Genomic DNA, 22,772 nt, shown 5'->3' with positions numbered 1-22,772 from the left:
CTGGAGGGGGGGGGGGGGCGCATATCAGCCCTGCCTCACGTGGCATCTTGCCTTGGGCCACTCCTGGAGACATGAAGCTCCACAAGCATTTTAGAACAGGATCTGCTGACACACATGTCGTAAAATACATGTAGAAATGGAAGCTTATGCCACAGGAACATCCATTTTAGAAACAAAGAAATATGATGGCATATAAAGGCCAAATAGCTCATCCAGTCTGCTCATCCGCAGCATCCATTATCTCCTCCTCTCTCTAAAAGATGCCACATGCATGTCCCATACTTTCTTGAATTCAGACAGTCTTTGTCTCCACCACCTTGACCAGGAAGCTATTCCACGCATCCATCACCCTTTCCATACAAAAGTATTTCCTTAGATTATCCCTGAGCCTGTAACCTGTCAACTTCATCCTATGCCCTCTCATTCTGAAATTTTCCTTCATTTTAAAAATGCTCATCTCCTTTACATCAATGCCACAGAGATATTTAATTTAAATGTATCAGTTTAAACATATTAGTTGGTACTGAACCCGGATAAGACTATAACATCTTGGATAGTAGGGCAAGGCACATATCCCTCTGTGGTACCTATGCTATTTGGTCAGAATATTCCAACAGTTAAGTCCTTTAGATATCTTGGGGTCATTATTGATTCCGCATTGACTTTTGAGGAACAAGTATCCGATGTAGTGAAAAAATCTTTTTTTCATCTGAGGCGGCTTCGGTCAGTTAGAAATTCAGTAAGTAAGGACTCTCTCAAAACACTGACATCTGCGTATATTACTTCACGTTTAGATTACTGTAACATTGTATATGCTGGGATTATTCAAGCCAACTTAAAGCGATTACAAACAATTCAAAATACAGCAGCGCGTATGATCTGCAGGGCCCGGAGGGATGACATAGTAACACCTTTACTGCATCGTCTGCATTGGCTCCCGGTCGAAGCAAGAGTAAAGTTTAAGGCTCTTGTTCTGACTCAAAAAGCCTTTTACACATTAAATCCTTGTTACTTGTTGAATTTAACAATTCCCTACACCGCTATGCGAACTCTTAGATCCCTAACAGATAACAGGTTAGTTATTCCCCCTCTTCCTAAGGTTAGATGGGAATCTACACGGAGATCGGCTTTTTTCTATTTGTCACCCTCCCTTTGGAATGGCCTTCCAAAGGAGATCAGATTAGAGAAATCCTATCTCCATTTCCGAAAACTTTTGAAAACCTTTTTCTTTATAAGCTATGTAGAACAGAACTTAGCATAATGAGATAAGGTCAATAAGAAAAAGAAAACGAAAAAAAAGGGGTAGCTTAACTGTATATTAGATTTTTAATTTGTACTGATTTTATTATGTAGTTTATTCTGGTTTGCTGTGCTTTCCTGTCATGAATGGAATTCCTATGTTTGTTTATTTGTATACACTAGTTGTTTTTATACATATTTAAACCGTTCTGTTTTGCAGTTGCAATAAGATACGGTATATAAATTAACATAAATAAATAAATAAAAATAAAAATCTCTACCATAGCATGGGGGTGGATCTATTATGCTTTGAGTTTGTGTGGCAGCCAATGGCACAGAAAACATTGTGCAGGTAGAAGGTAGAAAGAGATCAACTAAATATGAACATTTTCTAGAAATGAATGTCCCCATGAAGAAATAAATCTTTAGAGTATCAATAGGTGAAAATGGCCACATAAATACTTATGGTATGGAACAGCAACATAAATGGTTATGTTTGCCATTTTAGAAACTTAGGGGCCCCTTCTACTAAGCTGTGGTAGGCTCTATGCACGTGAAGCATGCACCCAAATGAGACTACTGCCACGCCAGTATGCACTCCTGGCAGTAATTTCAGATTTGGCGTGCACCCATAACACATGGAATATTTATTTATTTATTTCCTTCTATGCGCACCAGTAATCGGCACTTGGCACGCGCCGACCAGTTGCAGCCTGTGCTGATGATCCCTGCACCTCAGTGTCTGGTGAATTGGGATCTTCTTTCTTCTTTTTTTGAGGAATTGTCATTCCATAAGGGGTACTTCTTTTGGCTAGTCTTAACTTATTTGAATGATGATCTGAATCTGCTACCCTCCAAAAAGGATGGGGCCTCTGGTCCGTCATCTTTTGTGCAATCCTGCCAAGATGTTGGGGTGAGGGATGGGAGGTAACTGGCCCCTTATCTCAAAAAGCCCTGTTCCATGCCCTTAGAGACATCTGGCCATAGTGAGGGCAATTCAGGATGCCATGGTTCAGTCTGAAACAGTGATATTGGGTGTCTAAACTATCATGGTCAGTCCTCAGAAGCAGAATTTGAAGCCAGTTGGCATAAATATGGGCCTAGCTAGTTCAAATTCAAATGTTTTGCTGGAGGAGGGATCAAGAGTAACTTGGAATTAAATATATAAGGCGCCATATAAGCAGCTATGAAAACGTTTTGATTAAGTGATTGTTATATATTTTTCAATGATTCCATTTCTTTTCTTCTTTGCCTGTTACCCGCTTTGAACCACCTATCAGTGGGAGTTGGTGGCATAGAAGAACCAAATTACATTACATTACATGTCCAGGAGAGAACTGGGAAAATTGTATCTGGGCAATAGTGTAGGCAAAAATAGACTGAGCGGACTTGGAGAGGCAGTGGTTGAGAGGGAAACCCCACGCTTTTTCTGAGCTCTGATAGAGAAGTTCTATATTGATGCTGTTGGAGTATGTCGCTCACTTGTGTGACTGATTCATCTTGCTTGTTGACGTAGACAAAGAGGTTGATATGGTAGTAAGGTCCTACAGAGAATTGGAACCATAGAATAATGAAAAGATGTTGCCTTCTGAGTGGAAAATAAGAAAGTGTAAAAAAGAAAACTGTACCTGAGAGATCCCGGCCTACACCCAATGCGAGTCCATCTTTAATCCATAGAACAATTCCATGATATCCTGGGATTGCACAGGGAAGGCTCACAGGTTGTCCAGCTATCACTACTTGGTCCTGAGGCTGCTGGGTAAAGGAAGATAATTGACCTAGGAGGAAAACAAAGAAGACAGTCTTGTTAAATGGAAATATTAGACATCAAGGGGTTTTTCTTGCATAGCAATTTCCATCTGCTCCTCCCAGCTTTTAGAATAATCAGAACCATTCTCCACTGCACTACAATGCCATGAATCTTCATGCAAAATTCCCTGGGGACTTTATCCCCCTATATTATATCCCTCTCCCAATTTACTTAGCCCAGTTATTGCAGCCATACGCCAGGGCTCCCTCCAGAACACGTCACTGTGGGTCGTAGTAATGGCCCTGAGGTATCAACAGTGCATAATGTCTGATGTTTCCATCCTCCAGGGCTGTAATCACTGCTTCTATAACATCTTCAGCCACAGTGAAGTCCTTTTGTAAGAAAGAAACATCAATCCCAGCTCCTGCATATGACAGCCACTGGGACAGCTCTAAATATCAAACAAAATTCAGTCTCTTGAGATCATTCATCTACAAAGTATCTAATTTTGTGGTGATTCACAGCTGTGTTCCTCAGGGAATACAGATTGTCGCCTTCCTTATCAAGGAAAATTCTGTCGTAAGGCTCTTTGGACTACTTAAATTAATCTATTTTCTCAAATGGGTATTAATAACCCTCTGTGCACCTTCCTTAATCTGTAGCACTTTGGTTCTGCTAGAGGAGGCTATAGGATTATTTCAGAGGAACATCTTTAGATGATGACTCTCTGGCAGGAAGCCTATAGTTATTCCATAGTAGAGTGGAAGACATATATTCTGGGCACTCATGCATGAAGAATGCAAGGAAAATCTTAAGAACCTCTTTACTACTAATCAGCCTACATGATAAATGTTGGCATAGGGGGAGCTGTCAGCTTTGCAATAGACCAAACTGAACAATTTCAGGAATATCTTGCTATGGGAGCTATGAGCAAACTCCACTTAGGAATGGAATCCCTGATGAGCTTGTAATGTTTCTGCAGGCATATCAAACAGCTGTCATGGCTCACTTCCAGAATTCACACTCTGCGTTGCTGTGCCCATTGAGTGTCTGACTAAAATCTCATGCCCATGCTGGCTTCATACATTTCAAATTCAGGCTAACCCCTTCCATCTATTGTACTTCCCAAGGAACACTACTAAGTACATGTGACAAACTCACTTGCCTCTAATCCTTGCCATCTCTCCAATCCCTCTTTCACTTTCTGCCCTGGCTATGGTTGAAGTATGGTTGACTACTTCCATGAATAGATTTTCAAGGTTAATCTTCAGTTCCTACAAGGTCACTTCCATTTCCCCTTCACCTTCTTCATGCTCATTTTAGTTTTGTTACATTTGTACCCCGTGCTTTCCCACTCATGGCAGGCTCAATGCGGCTTACATGGGGCAATGGAGGGTTAAGTGACTTGCCCAGAGTCACAAGGAGCTGCCTGTGCCTGAAGTGGGAATCGAACTCAGTTCCTCAGGACCAAAGTCCACCACCCTAACCACTAGGCCACTCCTCCTCCTTCTCTGCTCGAAGAATCCACATTACTGTGTCTAGGAGTTAAAGCGGACACCAGCTACTCTGGTCTCATATGGACAAATCTGTACAGTGTTGCAAGCCTCTTGTCCAAACATTCTTAGCTGTTAATAACAGGGCACCCCTTTTATTGTTACAATGCCAGCACAATCTCTTTTCATTCATTTGGTAAGTCAATAGCTTTTATGTTATCAGTGCAGTTCCTTTGGTAAATTAGAGCCCTTCTGGCATCACCTGTGCACTATATGGTAAATTTAAATCAAAGGCTTATATCTGATTTTTTCTATCACAGCAGTACAAAACAGATCAGTAGCAGCAGGTACTACATATGCAAAGTTTCTCCAATGAAATTTGAACCATAGCCTTCAGAGTACAAAGCAATTACATCACCACTACACAGTTCATCATTTATAAGGTGTATATTTGCTATAAAGATGCCTGTCCAAATAATTTCCTAAAAGTGAGTTAATTTTGCTATTTATAGAGCACTTTAAGAGGAGTAGCTACTAATGGGTGTCAAGGGGATAACACATTTTATTTGGTAAAATAACGCATGTTAAATAGCAATTTGCCCTTAATGTATATTCTTTTTTGCTTAACCCAACTTAAAATATAATGAGATGCAATTACATACATGCCAAGCAGCTCACTATTACACAACATGAATAATACAGCATGCATTTGACCTTGGAGGCTAGAAAAATATCGCCAGCTTGGATCTGGTGCTATCCTTTTTCCTCTGGAATATCGGGCCACGAATACATGGACTAACCCTCTTAAAGAGGGCAGTCAGAGAATCAAATAGTCCCTGCTCCCACCCCCTGACATCTCTGATCCCTTCCACCTCATCACTAAGAATCCTACGCTGGATATCCCATAAGGAATCTCTCATTCACCAATATCACCCCCACCCCCACCACTCCCTGGTTCAGTCATCTCCCTAACCCTCAATCCTTCCTAGCACCTACAGCAACTCTCCATGATGGCTAGTGAGGGGGGGCGCGAAGGGAGTAGAATAACCCCTAATCACTTGTGCTCTGTCAGCATCCAGGTTCAAAATGGCACCCAAATGCTCCTAGCATAGTCTCACTAATACTATCATTAGAATCAAGCTGTCAAGGGGGATAGAGCGTGAAGGGACGGCTGAAGACAATGGGGCCGATATTCAGGCCATGGGAGGGAGCCCGGCTTACTCCTACGGTCGGTGGTCAGCCCGGATATTCAATGCCGGGCTGTTTTCAGTGACCAGCATTGAATATCCAGTTTATTTTTAGCCGATTTAAAGTTAATCGGCTAAGTCGATATTCAAAGATAGCTGGTTATCTTTAAACTGGCTAAAGATATCCCACATATTCATGTGGCCAAATATATCCACTAAAGTGGGGCTGAAAATCGGCAGATAGCCAGTTATGTTGACTGATATAACCGGCTATTTGCTAGCAGTGATATTCAACGGGAAATAGCTGGCTGTCCTCCATTGAATATCGGCAGATAGCCTTTGATGGAGCATTAAACCGGCCAGGTGCTGATCATGGCTGGTTAAATGCTTTTGAATATCATGGGGAATCTTTTTGGGAGGGGAAAGATGGTTGAACCAGGGGTGTGAAGCGAAGAGGGGATGGCTAAAAAGGGTCTTTCAGGGGATGGAGGATGGCTGAAGCAAGGGAGTTAGAGTGAGGGGCTTCTTGGAGATGGGGTGGGAGATAAACAAGGTGGTGGGTGAATTGTTTCTTTTAAAAGGTAGCAGACTCATCTTTACGTTGCTTCAACCAGGAGCATGCAATGTTCCTGGCTACAGGAATGCAGAATGAAATGTACAACACAAGTGAGATACTGAGGTACACAGTAAATCTGGCTGTGCTAAAACTAAGGGCCCGTTTTACTAAAACATGCTAGTGATTCCTGGCGTGGCAAATGCTATGCAGCCCATTCAATTTGAATTGGCTTCGTTGTATTTGCCGCATGGAAATTGTTAGCGCAATTAAGTAAAAGGGGCCCTAAATCAGCAACCATCCTAATCTAAGGAGATAATTTTATAAAACTTTGTGCACAAAATGCTGATTTACCCTCATCAAATGCCTGTTATAAAATTAGGTCATGCCTAATAGTATGTTCCATGCATACAGAGGCATACATGTAGAGTAGGTGTGCTCTGGTGAAGAGTTTGGGCAGAACGAACCAGAGTCCAGGCACTATTTCTACAGAATTTCTGTTAACATTTCTTAAAGACACTTCCCCCAGATTCTATATAGCGCGCCTCAGGGGCGTAGCTATTTGGGGCCACGGGGGCCTGGGCCCCCGTAGATTTGGCCCTGGACCCCCCTGCCGACGACCCTCTCAACCCCCCCTCCCGCCACCAACCCGTCAACCTGCTGTCGCTGTCTGCTACCTTTGCTGGCGGGGGACCCCAACCCCCGCCAGCTGAGGTCCTCTTCTTCCTTCGTTCTGTTTCTGAGTCTGACGTCCTGCACTTACAACATGCAGTGGCGTTGGCGGCTCCGGGGGGTGGCTCTAAAATGTGCCCCCTCACCTCGGGCTCTGGACCCCCGTCCCGCCGAAGTCTGGCCACACCCCTGGCGCACCTAGAGATCCGTGCTGAAATCGGTGCGGATTCTATAACAATGCGCACAACTCAATTGACTTAAGCTAATGAGCACTGATAACAGCACCTAACAAGCAATAATGAGCACTAATTGGCATTGATTAGAATTTAGGCACACAACTCGCTAAGCGTATTCTGTATCGATGTGCACCGAATTTCTAACGCGTGCAGGACAAAAGAGGAGTGATCATGGGCGGGGGGAAATGGCTGTTTTGTGGGCGTTCCAAAATTTACCCGCCTACTTTTAGAATATGGCCCATGCCAGGATTTAGGTCACAAATTTAATTGGTGTAAATAGATGTGTAAAGATTTAAGCGCTGAAATATCCACTAAGCATATTCTATAATCGGCGCCTAAATCTGGGTGCCGATGATAGAATATGCTTAATTGGCACAGATTTCAGCGCTGATTTTTTAGGTACCGTATATACAATCTCCCCCTTAGGGGGCAATTCTATAAAGTGGCACCTAGAGTTAGGTGCATCCAAGATGCCCTTGACTGACAGGCACTAGGGGCTATTCTATAAGGTAGTGCCAAGTAAGGGGGCATATACATGAATAGAGCATGGGCAGATTATGGGTGTCTCCCAGGTATGTGCATTGTTTATTTAATACTGTAAACTATGTGAGTCTCTTGATACACCTAGGTACACTAACCTACACCTGAGTAAGAAAACGCTCCTAAACATGGGTGTGCCAATGCTGACTTACACCAGTATTCTATAATGGAATCTTGGTACCAAGATTCCATTATAGAATTGGTGCTAAGCACATGGCATCAGGGCACCTAAACTGAGAATTGCCACTATGAGGTAAATTCTATATATGGCACCCAAAACAAATCAGTGCAGAAAAAAGTGCTATTCTATAAGCTGCACTATAAGTTAGTCACGGTTTATAGAATAGCACTTATGCCTGGGAATCGCACCTAACTTTAGGCATGGCCATTTCCACCAACTGAAATGTGTATGTGTCTACATTAGGTGTGTACCCCATTATTCTATGACAATGTATGTTAATTTTAGAAAAATGCCTCGTTCTACGCATGACCTTCCTATTTCCACGCCCCCTTTTTCAGATCACTGTGCCTAATTTACATGCATAAAGTTCAAATAAATTTAATTAGTGCCAATATTTGCTTGTTAAAAAAGCCAATTATTGGCACTAATTTGCTTGTTATTTAAATTTCCATGCTAAGTTTTGGCGATTTTTACAGAATTAGGGGGTATAGGTGCTAATGTGTCTTTATGTTTAAATCTGTTTATTGACAACAAGGACAGAATATACATGTGCAATATTGCATCCAGAGCACATGAATAGTACAATCCAACAACTGTCTTACTGATAATTGTCAATTGATTTTCTCCCCGTTTTTATCCTCCCCCCCAATCAACCTCCCTCTCCTCCCCTCTACCCTTCTTAAACCCTCTTCTGAAAAACACCCGATGTTGGGTAAAATACCACCAGAGGGTCACTGTATACAAAATAAAACATGAAACAATATGCAACTGTCACAACACATCAACTGCTTTTGTCCATCCTCTTATACCCCTTGTAGCCCTCCCCCCCTCTTTCCCTTTACCCCCCCTCCCCTTACGTGCCCTAGGCTTGGCCACCCTAAACTATATGTGTACTCCCTGACCTTACCAATAAAGCCTACAACTACAAAGCCTTTCTCACTGTGATCTTGGGGAGACCTCTAGTAGGATCTTCCAAAACATAATCTATTCTGGCGGAGTGCCTTGACTCTGATAGCCCTCCACCCTGATTAAAGAGCCTACTAGTGGCCCAATGCTCACTATTCTCCTCCTATCCCCAACTGCCGATGAATGTTCCCGCTCTAAATCCTAATACCCCATAGGGCCAAAGACTTTATAAAACAAGTTCCTTCCTGCCATATTAACCTGGTGCTCTTTTATAAAATTACCCTCTGCACGGGTACTTTAAGCAGTAGGAGTTACAGAATTGGGCCTAAGATCATGACAATCAGTGGGAAAGGTCAGATTTGAATCTCTTACCCTAATATCTTGGTTCCTAGGCCAGTGGTTCCCAAACCTGATTCTGGAGGCATCCAAGTCAGGTTTTCAGGATACCCACAATGAATATTCATGAGATAGATTTGCATGTAGTGGAGGTAGTGCATGCAAATCCCTCTCACGAATATTCATTGTAGGAATCCTGAAAACGTGACTGGCTTGGGTGCCTCTGGGACCAGGTTTGGGATCCACTGTTCTAGGCTAGTGTTTCCCAAGTCCAGTCCTGGAGTACCCCTTGCCAGTCAGGTTTTCAGGATATCCACAATGAATATGCATGAACTTGATTTGCATGCACTGCCTCCATTATATGCAAATCTCTTTCATGCATATTCATTGTGGATATCCTGAAAACCTAACTGGCAAGGGGTACTCCAGGACCAGACTTGGGAAACATTGTCCTAGGCCATTAATCTAAAGACTAGGCCACTCCTCTTTCCCTTAAGCAAAACATGTTTTAAAGTACAATGCACACATCTGTAGCATTAAGCACTTCACAGCAGTACAATATTGTCTGGTTATGCTTTGACCTTCTGAGTTTAGCACAATTTCATTTCTATGCAACTTAACTGTATGTGCAAGAAGCAGCAAAATTAGAAATTACTGTGTTAGGAAGGTGCCGCTGTGTAAACTGCTTAAGCTTCTTAGCGGATGCACTTTGTTTTTCTCAGCATTGGGTCTAGGTACAGCTGGTGACTTGTTTGATGCTGGTGCCAGGTTTGGTAAGCCAAGGCATACGCTAGTTACTAATGCACTTTTTATTACTCGTGCATGTGCTTAATGAGATTCTACCCTGGCCACCAAGGAGACTCATTAAAACTGGAATTGGCTTTGAATACTGCTGGTAACACTGCTCATTTCGATTTAAGCTTGCAAATTTGATTTCATAGGAAATTTTAATCAACTCTCCCCCCCCCCCCCCCCTTCTTTCTCTCTGTGCTTTATGATGACAAGAGGCCTGCTGGATAAGGAAAAATGAAAGTGGCGCGATCTGCATATTTTTTTATTATTATTATTTTGGGTCTTATTAGCTGTGATTTCACATTGAAGGCTGCAGCTCTCAAGGTGGCAAAACTGATATGAATGACATGTCTGTGACCTGTACTTTGGGGGAATCAGGAATTGGTTAGTGTTTTGCATGTCAGAAAATCCTACTCTCTGTCTAATCAGAAGTGTCCTCCTGCTGGTACCAGCCACAATACTGCTACAACTTTTAACTTAGAGGTATTTACATTTTTTAAAAACATTTTTTGGCAATGGTGAAAACCAAATGCCCCTAAAAGATCATTAAGGGTCCTGTTTACTAAGGTGCGCTAGCGTTTTTAGCTCGTGCACATGATTAGCATGCGCTGTGTAGGTGCCCATAGGAATATTGCGGGCCCCTACACAGTTAGCGCTCGCTAAAAACACTAACGCGCCTCTAGCGCGGCTTAGTAAACAGATCCCTAGGGTAACTAATTCAAACAACTCTGCCATCCAACAAGAGATGCCCGGTGCCTGTAGATGGATGCAACAGCTCTACTTCATTCAAAAGTGCCACTCATTGAATATATTATTTAAAAAATAAGGGTCCTGTTTACAAAGATATGCTAATGTTTTTAGCTCGCACTAACCGTAGAAATATTATGGGCATCTACACGGTTAGCGCATGCTAAAAACACAAGCGTGCCTTTGTAAACAGGGCCCTAAATGGGTACTGTTGAAAGTACTGGAAATGAAAGTCGATTTGTTTGTCTGGTTACTGTCCCTCTTTCGTATTACCAGTTTTTTTAGTTGTACCCCAGTGCCTCCATTAACCTTTCCTACAGCCAGTGGAAACTCTGCAAGTTCAAGTTTGAATGATCATTCTACTCTCCTGTATCGGAGATCATGGGTAAAATTTATTTAGAACACCTTGCTCCAGTATGTGAACTTCACGTGATGAAATGACTCATCTCTGTATGCACTCTAACAAAGAGAGGGTAATTGATTTATGGTGCTAATCTAAAAGCAATCAATAAGTACTTCATAGGGGAAAAAAATTCAATCTTGTGAATTATTGCAACAACTAGAAGAAATCTAGGATGACTAACTTTAAAAACAGTATCAGTACTAATATCAAATCTGGAAAATGCTTCTAGAGATGTTACCTTATACAAATTAGATATAGGAGGTTGTTTTTGAAGCCATATTTGTAATTTCCATATGGAAATTCTGTGATTTAAACGTGGAAACAACATCCACATGTAAATGTGGATTTTAGAACGGGCTTAATTTATACAAGATGTCCATAATCCCCTGGATTCTATAAAGGTTCCCCAAATTTGGGCATCATTGGGGGCAGATCCTAGATCAATACCCCAAATCATTAGTTAGTAGGCTCCAATGATTTAATTATTGGAGATAACAAAGCACTTAATTGGCCCATTATGATTTGGGTACCAACCTGGCTACTTGCTATTCTGTACAATGGGTGCCTAAATTGAATTGCATGCAACTCGGAAGGGGGCGTGACCATGGAGAGGAATGAACAAGTCAGGGACCAGCGCTTGAGAGACAGAACAAAGGGAAGCTGAAGGTGCGCCAAACCAGCACGCGTTTCACTGGTGCTGACGTGCTGTGTCGCTGCCGACACCGCCTTCCCTTAACCCCGAGCAGGTATCAAGTTTTAAATTTCGGAGGGGGGGGGGGGGGCGGGAACTGGACCTGGTGCTCAGTGGGAGGGAGGGAAGGAGGAAGGCCTGATGCTGGGTGGGTGGGAAGGAGGAAGGCCTGATGCTGCTGGGTGGGAGGGAGGAAGGAAGGCAGGCAGGCAGGCCTGATGCTGGGTGGGGTGCCTGGCGCTTGATGCTGGGTGGGTGGGTGGGAGGGAGGGAGGGAGGGGTGCCTGCCTGCCTGCCTGATGCTGGGTGGGAGGGGTGCCTGGTGCTAGGTGGGTGGGAGGAAGGGGTACTTGATGCTGGGTGACAATTATGGGTTTAAGCTCCGCCCGCAACCCCACCCCCTTTAGCCTCCCCAAACAGTTGGGCCACCGACCACCTATGGCCCCTGCAAATTTGCAAACTCCATCATATCAAACATCTGCTGTATGCAATACACTTTCAGATCATTATGCAAGCACTGGTCTTAACTATTTTGGACTACTGCAATATAACATACTTAGGCCTCCCAAAGAAACAAATCAGGAAGCTCCAGGTGGTAGAAAATACAGCAGCCAAGCTAACAGGAGAAGGATAGTTGTTAAATTGCAAGAGAATTGTGAAAAATTACAAGAGGACCTTATGAGACTGGGAGACTGGGCATGCAAATGGCAGATGATGTTTAATATGAGCAAGTATAAAGTGATGTATGTGGGAAAGAGGAACCCAGACTATAGCTACATAATGCAAGGCTCCACACTAGGAATCACCGACCAGGAAAGGGATCTAGGTGTCATCGTTGATACGTTGAAACCCTCTGCTCAGTGTGTGATGGCGGCGGCGGCTAAGAAAGCAAATAGAATGTTAGGTATAATTAGGAAATGAATGGAAAACAAAAATGATGATGTTATAATGCCTTTGTATCGCTCCATGGTGTGACTGCACCTTGAATATTGTGTGCAATTCTGGTCACCGCATCTCAAAAAAGATATAGTGGAATTAGAAAAGGTACAGAGAAGGGTGACAAACATGATGAAGGGGATGAGATGACTTCTCTATGAAGGAAGCTAAAGCAGTTAGGGCTCCTCAGCTTGGAGAAAAGACGGCTAAGGGGAGATATGATAGAGGTGGAGTGGAACAGGTAGATGTGAATCGCTTTTTTACTGTTTCCAAAAATACTAGGACTAGGGGACACCGCAATGAAGCTACAAAGTAGTAAATTTAAAAAAAATCGGAGAAAATATTTCTTCACTCAATGTATAATTAAACTCTGGAATTAGTTGCCAGAGAATGTAATAAAAGCAGTTAGCTTAGCAGGGTTTAAAAAAGGTTTGGATAGCTTCCTAAAAGAAAAGTCCATAAGCCATTATTAAAATGGACTTGGGGAAAATCCACTGCTTATAAGCAGCATAAAATATTTTGTACTGTTTTAGGATCTTGCCAGGGTACTTATAACCTGGATTGGCCACTGTTGGAAACAGGATGCTGGGCTTTGATGGACCTTCTGTCTGTTCCAGTATGGCAATATTTATGCTCGTATGTTCTTATGAAAATGGAAGGAACATGCCACTCCATTCCTACTAAAATTACATTGGCTCCCCTGAAAGGCGAAGGTTGAATTTAAACTCCTCACCATTGTTTTCAAATGCCTGTATGGAACAGCCCCTGAATACAGAGGCAGGCCAAGATAATCTGCTGCATGAGGCAAGGAATGAGCTGCCGCTCAGGCTCCTCCACTGCCGCTCCAGCTCCTCCTCTGCTGCCCCGACTCCTCCGCCGCCACCCCCGGCCACAATCTGATATCTCCACTCTTCCTCCCCCAACCCCCTTCCCCAAATGTACCTTTTCTTGTTTTTCAAAAGGTGGAGGTGGTGGCAGTGATTCCCATAGGCTGCCCTGCCGTTGGTCCCGGCCCCTTCTCTCTACTGCCGCGGTCCGCTTCTGATGAAACAGGATGTTATATCAGAGCGGCAGGTTGCAGTAGAAAGAAGGGGCCAGGACCAACGGCAGGGCAGCCTATGGGAATCACTGCCGCCGCCTTCACCTTTTGAAAAACAATAAAAGAAAAGGTAAATTTGGGGAAGGGCAGCCTATAGGAATTGCTGCTTCAGCTGTCGCCGCCACCTTTTATAAAACAAGAAGAGGAAGTTCAAGGAAGAGGGATAGAGAAGGAAGGGCGGGGAGTGATGCCCCATCAGAAAAGTACCACTTGAAGCCCTCGCCTCAGTTGGCTTAATGGTAGGGCCACCAATGCATGAATACCTACAATCATAGTAAAAAAAAAAACATAGTAACATAGTAGATGACGGCAGAAAAAGACCTGCACGGTCCACCCAATCTGTCCAACAAGATAAACTCACATGTGCCATTTTTTGTGTATACCTTACCTTGATTTGTACCTGTCTTTTTCAGGGCACAGACCGTATAAGTCTGCCCAGCACTATCCCCACCTCCCAACCACCAGCCCCGCCTCCCACCACCGGCTCTGGCACAGACCGTATAAGTCTGCCCAGCACTATCCCCAACTCCCAACCACCAGCCCTGCCTCCCACCACCGGCTAAGCTTCTGGGGATCCCTTCCTTCTGAGCAGGATTCCTTTATGTTTATCCCACGCATGTTTGAATTCCGTTACCGTTTTCCTCTCCACCACCTCCTGCGGGAGGGCATTCCAAGCATCCACCACTCTCTCATTCTACCGCCTTCCCATCTCCGGAAAAGGTTCGTTTGCGGATTCATACCTTTCAAATATTTGAACGTCTGTATCATATCACCCCTGTTTCTCCTTTCCTCCAGAGTATACATGCTGAGGTCAACAAGTCTCTCCTCATACGTCTTGTAACGCAAATCCCATACCATTCTCGTAGCTTTTCTTTGCACCGCTTCCATTTTTTTAACATCCTTCACAAGATACGGCCTCCAAAACTGAACACAATACTCCAGGTGGGGCCTCACCAACGTCTTATACAGGGGTATTAAAATTGTGAAAATCTATCAACCAAGTAGGCCTCTGAGATCACCGGCTGGCATTAGACTCATACCTCCCAATAACTACTACTACTACTAATTATCATTTCTATAGCGCTACAAGGCATATGCAGCGCTGTACACCATACACAAAAAGTCCCTGCTCAAAGAGCTTACAATCTAAACAAGTATGTTGCTTGAAAAGAACATTTAATTCAATGCTGCTAGGTAAAGGAGCTGAACAAATTCACTACCATTAAAGGTCAGACTAATGGCGGACTACCTACAATTCTGTTGGGACTTAATGAGTCAAAAGATAAGTTGTCCTGCATTATTTTTCAAATTTACCGCCAGTCACTCAGTATAATGTAAATTGCCTTCATAGATTAATTATCATTGAAATAGCAATCACATGTGCAGTAATATATTATATGGATGGAGGTTTTTTTTTTTTGTCAATGATTACAACAATCACCAAAGGGTTTTTCAAATAAATCACCCGGAAGAGAGCAGTGGAGTATTAACCCGGTTACAGATGAGACTTTTTTTCCCCCGTCTCTCCATATACACATAGATTTTCACTGTGAACCCTTGGTCCGTTATTTCTTGAATTGTTCTTTTGATATGAATGGACTGTATTGAGAGCCTTTGACGGATTAAGCATGCTTACAATGTCCCAGTGCTTCCCAAATAAACCCCAAAGTTAATATTTGATACTACCTTTGTTAATATTTCGCTCAAACCTTTAAGCTATTGTTTCAATGTAAACTGTAGTTTTACTGTATAATATTATTTACAGACTGATTCCTACTCCGTCTTGAACTTGATGGCTAAGCGGACTATAAAATGCCTACATTAAATAAAACTGCCTTTGTCATTAACTGGCTTTTCCTGAATGTGTTCATTGTGCTCTGAAGTAGTTTAGTGCACAATCAAATATTTTATTGTTATAAGCAAAGATAGGGGTAATTTAGATAGAGCTCACACAGAAACAGCTCAAGGTGAGTTACTGTACATTCAGGTGCTGTACAATAGATAGCCTCCTGGCCAGAGATGACTTACAATCTTTGTACCTCAGGCAGTGAAGAGTTAAGGGGGGTCTTTTACTTTTGGAGCGCACTAAAATTGGGCACGAGCAAAATGTTAGAGACACCAATGCATTCCTATGGGCGTCTCTAACGTTTAGCATGCACCCAATTTTAGCGCACGCCAGGAACATGAGCGCACCTTAGTAAAAGACCCCCAAAGCAACTTACTCAACATCAAAAGAAGCGGTTGTGGGGTTTGAAGCCCGGCTTCTCTGGTTCTCAGTCCACTGCTCTAACCAAAAGATTATTATTTTTATTTATTATTTATTTTATTTTTATTTATTATTTAGATTATTTTTGAACTAACAATGGACTATCAAATACAACAATAAATCAAATCCATTATATACTTACATATGTCTGGAAGCCAGCATGGCATGTCACTGTATATCAAATTCTGTTCTGTAAATTTTCTGGGATATAAGGAAATATTTTGTACCGTAGTAGTGGAAACAGTGTATTAGTCTCTCAGTCAGTGGCGTAGCTATGGGGAGCCACGGGGGCCTGGGTCCCCCCCAAATTGGCTCTGGGCCCCTCCCCCAGCTGAAGCCTTTGTCCAGGACTGGTCTCCGGCTCTCTGCCACATTACCTGCCTTGCTGTTCTCCTTACGCCGCATGCATGCTCATTGAGGTGGCAATAAGGGCTCCCATGGTAACCGAGGAGTGCATGGCGATGACCAATTACATCCGGGTTACTGCCACGCAAGCCATTTCCTGGGGTTTCTTTTTCCCCCGAATGGTGTGAGCTCAGGGTGTAACTACTGCTGCTGGCCGCATTGGGCCGCCGGTAGTCCCGATTTAACATTCAGTAAGCCCGCATTGGGCGTACCGATGCTTTGTAAAAGACCCTCTTAGTTTTTTAGAATGTGTTACTAGTGTGTCCTTGCTTTTCAGTCATTGTTGGCACTAATTCACTGGCATGTTTAACTAAGCAGGTTTTATTCATTTAAATTTTGAGCGCTGTGACATTCAGCGTTTTGCATTTTGACACACTGGCGCTATTCGGATATTGTTTCTACTTGGGCTCCATCATTTCATGCTTCTGCTTCTTGCTCAGGACTCTTCTCACTATTTTTTTGTAGTTGTACATTGTCATACTGTATAGGAGCACTAAGAACTGTGAACCAGACTTTAGTGACATCTATTATGAAGGTGAGCTGTTTATTATCATTTTTAATTTGTCCTTTTACAATATGCTTTTTTGGAAGTTTTTATGCATAGTTTCTTTTATTTATTTTTCCAGTATCTCTAATATTGCATATTGTTTTATTTGAATGTTATGTGTTTATGGTTTTAGATGCTCTAGAGACCCCTGATGCAGGCATATGTTCATGCCGAAACACAGCTGTGTCGAGTCGTAGAATTGATGCTGGCAATAAAGGATTTCTGGTTCCTATTCTTTTTGCGGACTCCACTTTTTTTTCTTATTTGGATTTCTTCCATTCATGGAGATTTTTCCTTCTTTTGTTTGTGGTGGCGGTAGGGACTCATGCGGTAAACCTGTGCTAATCAGTTAGTGACAAAGCCAACACATTATGCCCACTCTCCACCCCCGGCACACCCCCTGTGTCAAAATAAAATTTGCAAGGGTAGCGTGTGTATATGGCAAAATTACCATGGGACACCTCAGCACACCCCGTTACACCATTTATTGTTGCGGTAAGAACACATTAGTGCTTACTACAGCTTAGTAAAAGGATCCCTATATTTCTTAGTGGCATGGGGTTTTACATCTAAAATTAGGCTGCTAAAACAAGTGTAGTCTCCTTAAAGTGGATAACAACTTTGCACACAGCCATGATCTCTTTCATTTGGGCACAGCTTCTTGACAGTACATCCATCAAATTTTACTTCCTTTGGATCTGATCTAGGATCTCTACATTAATATATTGAGATCATTGGGAAAGAAAAGGAATTCAGGGGTCCCTTTACAAATCCACGGTAAAAAGTGGCCTCTGGTAGTGTGGGTGTGTCTTCTAGGCACCTGCTCGGCCATTTTTTTCCGTGACTGGAAAAAAAGTCTAATTTTGATGGCCCGGGAAATGGGCCTGCACTAATATTAAAATTAACGCGTGCCTATTTATGGCCTGAGCCCTTACCGTCACCCATTGATCTAGCGGTAAGAGCTCATGTGCTACCCACATGGTAACCATGCAGCGCACGCCAACGTGGGTGCGCTGTTGGTTACTGCCAGGAATGCCCCCTGCGATAGAAAATAGAAAATGATTTTCTACCATGGGATTTGGCGCACGCCAAAATCAGAATTACCACTGGGTGCATGCGCTACCCTGGCGGTAGTACTGACTGGGTGCATGCTACCTACACGTTAGCCCTCCCGCACTGTTATAAAAGCCCCATAATGTTACTGGCATTAATGTTTACATTTATAGTAACATATGTTTAATATTTAAAAAATGTGATACACCCTTAACAACACTAAACAGCAGTAATGGCAAAGCCCTCATATATGGTATTTGGTAAAATATCACCAGCTGGTGATCAGTAATAGGGGAAAGTGCAAAATTGAGGTTAACAAAATTCCGGCAGGCATGAAATATTTGTGTATCGCTGTGAGCCCTGTTTACTAAGCCACACTATAGGCGCGCTAGCGTTTTTAGTGTGCGCTAAAAATTAGCACGCTTTAATGCTACAGACATCTACAGGAATATATGGGTGTCTCTAGCGTTTAGCGTGCGCTAACAATGCCAGTACACCTTAGTAAACAGGGCCCTGTGTCTTCAAGAAGGTTTTTGAATGCAGATGGGGCCCTGTGAATCATAAACTAGGCTTTTAGAAGCCATCTGTCTGACACAGGCAGGAAATACCTGAACCTGGGACTCAACTTTCATATTCCAACCAAATCCCAGTACTGTTTTCAAAGTCGCTACAAATAGTTTGATCAATCATGAAGAAAGGGCTGAAAGATCATTGTCTGCTGTGTTATTAGCAACCAATTGGACAAAACGTAAGAGTTCACTTACTTTAGGATGTTTATTTCTGGCTTTGCTTCTAAGCCCGAGGATAGGGAATGGGATCTTATAAGGTTAAGCCACTCATCCCTTTGCATAAGCCCTACTGTACAATATAAGAATGCATTACAGCAGGAAGAAGATGAGGAGTCTGCATTTTAGCTAGAGGGCAGGCAAGTAGTATTAACATGCAGCCCTACAAAATCTTGCTGTGATAACTTTCATTTCCAAGGCTTGTCTTAATGACCTGGGCTTTAACAGGACTAATAAGAGCCCATCAGACTTTTATAGACAGCTCTAATTTATATTCTCCACCACTGTGCTACCAAATGAATTCTATGTCTGAACCTTAGTAAGCCCAGGGGGAATAAGGGTGGAATCGAGCAATAACTGTACTTTAATTGGGATGTTTTTATCTGGATAATTTCATGCTACTAAATATGGTAAGTTGAAAATACAGTAGAGTCTCGATTATACAATGTAAATGGGACTGGCCCAGTGTCGGATAAGTACAAAATCGGATAATATGGAAAATAATGATTGGATGGGCCATTTGGCCTTTATCTGCCGTCATGTTTCTATGTTTCTAACAAAGGCATTGAGTTCCCGATTTTCAAAAATTCTTAATTAAAGTGCTACAGCATATTCTGCAGTATGACTGGAGCGCTAAAACATACTGTACTGTAATCATTGTACCATACCGTAAAATACGACCATACAGAACTGTAAAAAAAAAAAAAAAATGAACCAGAAAGAGTATCAATGCAACTGGTAAACATACATTATAAAACTGTTTTGTAAATCTTTGTGATTAATGTTTTCCCATTTTACTTCTCTTCTTCGCTGCAAGGTCAAGCCAGCGTCTTGATAACATTTCATCTGTAGCTGTCACTTTCTCTTCTTGTTCCACATAAGCTAGTGCAACCTCAATTGCCTTGATGCCTTCACTATGGCTGACTTTTACAATTCTAGGTTCAGCCTCACTTGAGGTGCCTTCATCACAAGCATCTCTATTCCCATTCTTGTTCACCAGAGCAATCACATCATTGTCTGCTAGCTCTTCTTGCTGGTCTGCTTGCATCCATTCTTGTATGTCACCCTCACAAGCATTCCACAGCCTGGTATTTCCTGTAACAAAGGAAGGAGATCTTCCTCAGCTGCCCCGTGTTCAGTGTCATGTCCTTGTTCATTTTCATTCTCAGGAATTAACTTTCTCCATGATTTTTCTAGGGTTGTAGGCTTGATTTCATCCCATGACTGAGCGATCCAGTAGATAACATCTTGATGTTCACTTTCTTTAAAAGTTCAGTCATTCCTTTCTTTTCATCCAGTGCTCAAACAAGTGTTATAAGAAGCTTACGGCAATATTTTTTTCTCTAAGGCTTCCAGTACACCCTGGTCCATTGGCTGACGTGAAGGGGCATAATCGAACGGGAACGTCTATCTCCATGGGCGTTTATCTCCGAGAACGGGTCCGTGAAGGGGCGGACCGAAGCGTATTTTCGAAAAACATGGACGTTTATCTTTTTTTGAGCTGGGCGTTTTTGTTTTTCAGCGATAATGGAAACCGAAAGCGCCCAGCTCAAAAACGAATAACTCCAAGACATTTATTCGTGGGAGGGGCCAGGATTCGTAGTGCACTGGTTCCCCTCACATGCCAGGACACCAACCGGGCACCCTAGGGGGCACTTTTACAAAAAAAAAACAAAAAGGTAAAAGAGCTCCCAGGTGCATAGCACCCTTCCGTTGGGTGTTGAGCCCCCCAAATCCCCCTCAAAACCCACCACCCACAAGTCTACACCATTACTATAGCCCTAAGGGGTGAAGGGGGGCACCTACATGTGGGTACAGTGGGTTTGGGGGGCGGTGTAGAGGGCTCCCATTTACCAGCACAAGTGTAACAGGTGGGGGGGGGATGGGCCTGGGTCCACCTGCCTGAAGTCCACTGCACCCCCTAATAACTGCTCCAGTGACCTGCATACTGCTGCCAGGGAGGTGGGTATGACATTTGAGGGTGAAAATAAAAAGTTGTGAAACGGCATATTTTGTGGTGGGAGGGGGTTTGTGACCACTGGGGGAGTCAGGGGCGGTCATTCCCGATTCCCTCCAGTGGTCATCTGGTCATTTAGGGCACTTTTTGGGGCCTTATTCGTGGAAAAACAGGGTCCAGGAAAAGTGCCCTAAATTCTCGCTAAAAAAGCATATTTTTTTCCATTATCGGCGAAAGGCGCCCATTTCTGATCGCCTGATAACCACGCCTTCAACACGCCCCCATCAACTTTGTCCGCATCCGCGACGGAGTGCAGTTGAAAACGTCCAAATTCGGCTTTCGATTATACCGCTTTATTCGTTTTTGTGAGATAAACGTCTATCTCCCGATTTGGGTCACAATATAGGCGTTTCTCTATTTCGATTATAAGCAGGACAGTGACGTGACATAGGGAGGCAGAAAAAACAGTCTAATGTCAGCACTTCAGTTCATCCTCACCAGGATGAGACGGTGCTTTATCTAAGGAAAGACTGCTTTCCTAGACAGTTTTATAATTTTCAAGAAGTTTTCTACTGATGAAACAAATTCCTTGAAAAATCAGTTACGGAAAATGTCTTTGTCCATTCAAGCATTCTTCTGGTTCCTATAGGTCACCGGAAGTGATTTTTAAAGGCCCTAGAATTTTTCAATTTTGCAATGAAAGTCAGTGGTAAAATATGTTTACCAGTTGCATTGCTACAGTCACTCTTTCTTCATAATCACTCTTTCTTTACTCCATTTATAACCTATTGCTGAGGCCTCGAGCTGTGATGCAAGAGTTCATGATGGTAACATTTAAAAATTTAACCCGGTTTCATCACAGTTGTATCTCTGCTCCCTTGATTTGCCTTCCTTTTTAAAGAGACGCTGAAATTTCACTTTGAATGTGACAAATTCCTCAGAGTTTGCGGACAGCTTTTCCTCAGCAATGTAGAGATGCCTTACTCCATATCTTTCTTCCATAAGCCACCCCATACTAGCAATGAAATCAGGGCCATCTTTGTTGAATTCCTTTTGAAAAACCTACTGTATCAGAAATGTTGCAGAAAAGACAGTTAAAACTCACTGCACAGTAACAGCAAGGTCCTGCCTCACGTTGATGCTGCTTCACGGTTCAAGCAGGTCCCAGGGTCAAAACTGAATGTCTCAGGTGCAAAACTTCCCTCTGTGCTACACCGGAAAATGAAAAGAGAAGTTGCATTCTTCTTAATGGCAACACGATGATGTCACTAGGGGGAGGGGTCTGTCAGATATGCCAGATGGTTGGATTAGCAAAGGTCAGATAATCGAGTTATTTTTATCTGGTTATTTTAGGCCTGCTATATCTCTGCAGCTAGCTTCTTTGGATATGTAACTGGATAGTGGCTGAATATTGTCACTATCCATCTAAAAGTTTAAACACACCCCTGCCATGCCTCTGACTTCTCATGTTGATACGATTAACTCCAGAAGTTAACCAGATGAACACTTTTGAACACTTTTGAGCACATCCCGAACTTTCCTCAACCTCCACTTCCCTAATTGCAAGGGCGTAAAATACAAGACGCTACACGCGTCAACCTTTTCTCACGTGGGCACGCAGTTCTGGAACGCACTGCCGCGCAACCTGAGAACGATCTACGAGCAAACCTCCTTCCACAAATTATTGAAGACCCATCTTTTTGAAAAAATTTACGGAAAGAACCAAAACACATAAAGTCCACACTCACTGTTCACTAATGCATCAATACATCCACTTCTGAACTCTCATCCCCCGTAATCTCACCTCACTCATACCTTTACTCACAGAAATATGTATACCATACATAATGCCCTTTTAGCTTCCTGCTGTCTCCTTCCAATGTTTCAAGGTTTTGTTCCAGTGTTATATTCCTTAACAATACTTTGATTGTCTCGCATAACTCTTCACAATGTAATCCATAACCAAGTTGTAACAAATTGTATTTCCATCATTCATAT

At 42.8% G+C, this 22,772-nt stretch overlaps 1 protein-coding gene across 1 annotated transcript in view; it reads right to left on the bottom strand.

Annotated features, from left to right (window-relative positions):
- The window catches only part of KIRREL3 (kirre like nephrin family adhesion molecule 3), a 1,393,929-nt gene that overhangs the window by 501,546 nt on the left and 869,611 nt on the right, over positions 1-22,772 (bottom strand). The window contains exon 3 of the mRNA XM_030221488.1: positions 2,868-3,017. Within this exon, the coding sequence (XP_030077348.1) occupies positions 2,868-3,017 (150 nt within the window). The remainder of the gene's footprint in view (positions 1-2,867; positions 3,018-22,772) is intronic.

This window comes from Microcaecilia unicolor, chromosome 12 (genome assembly GCF_901765095.1).
Source record: "Microcaecilia unicolor chromosome 12, aMicUni1.1, whole genome shotgun sequence".
NCBI classification, from domain to species: Eukaryota; Metazoa; Chordata; class Amphibia; order Gymnophiona; family Siphonopidae; genus Microcaecilia; species Microcaecilia unicolor.
This window is presented reverse-complemented; position numbering and strand designations above follow the sequence as displayed.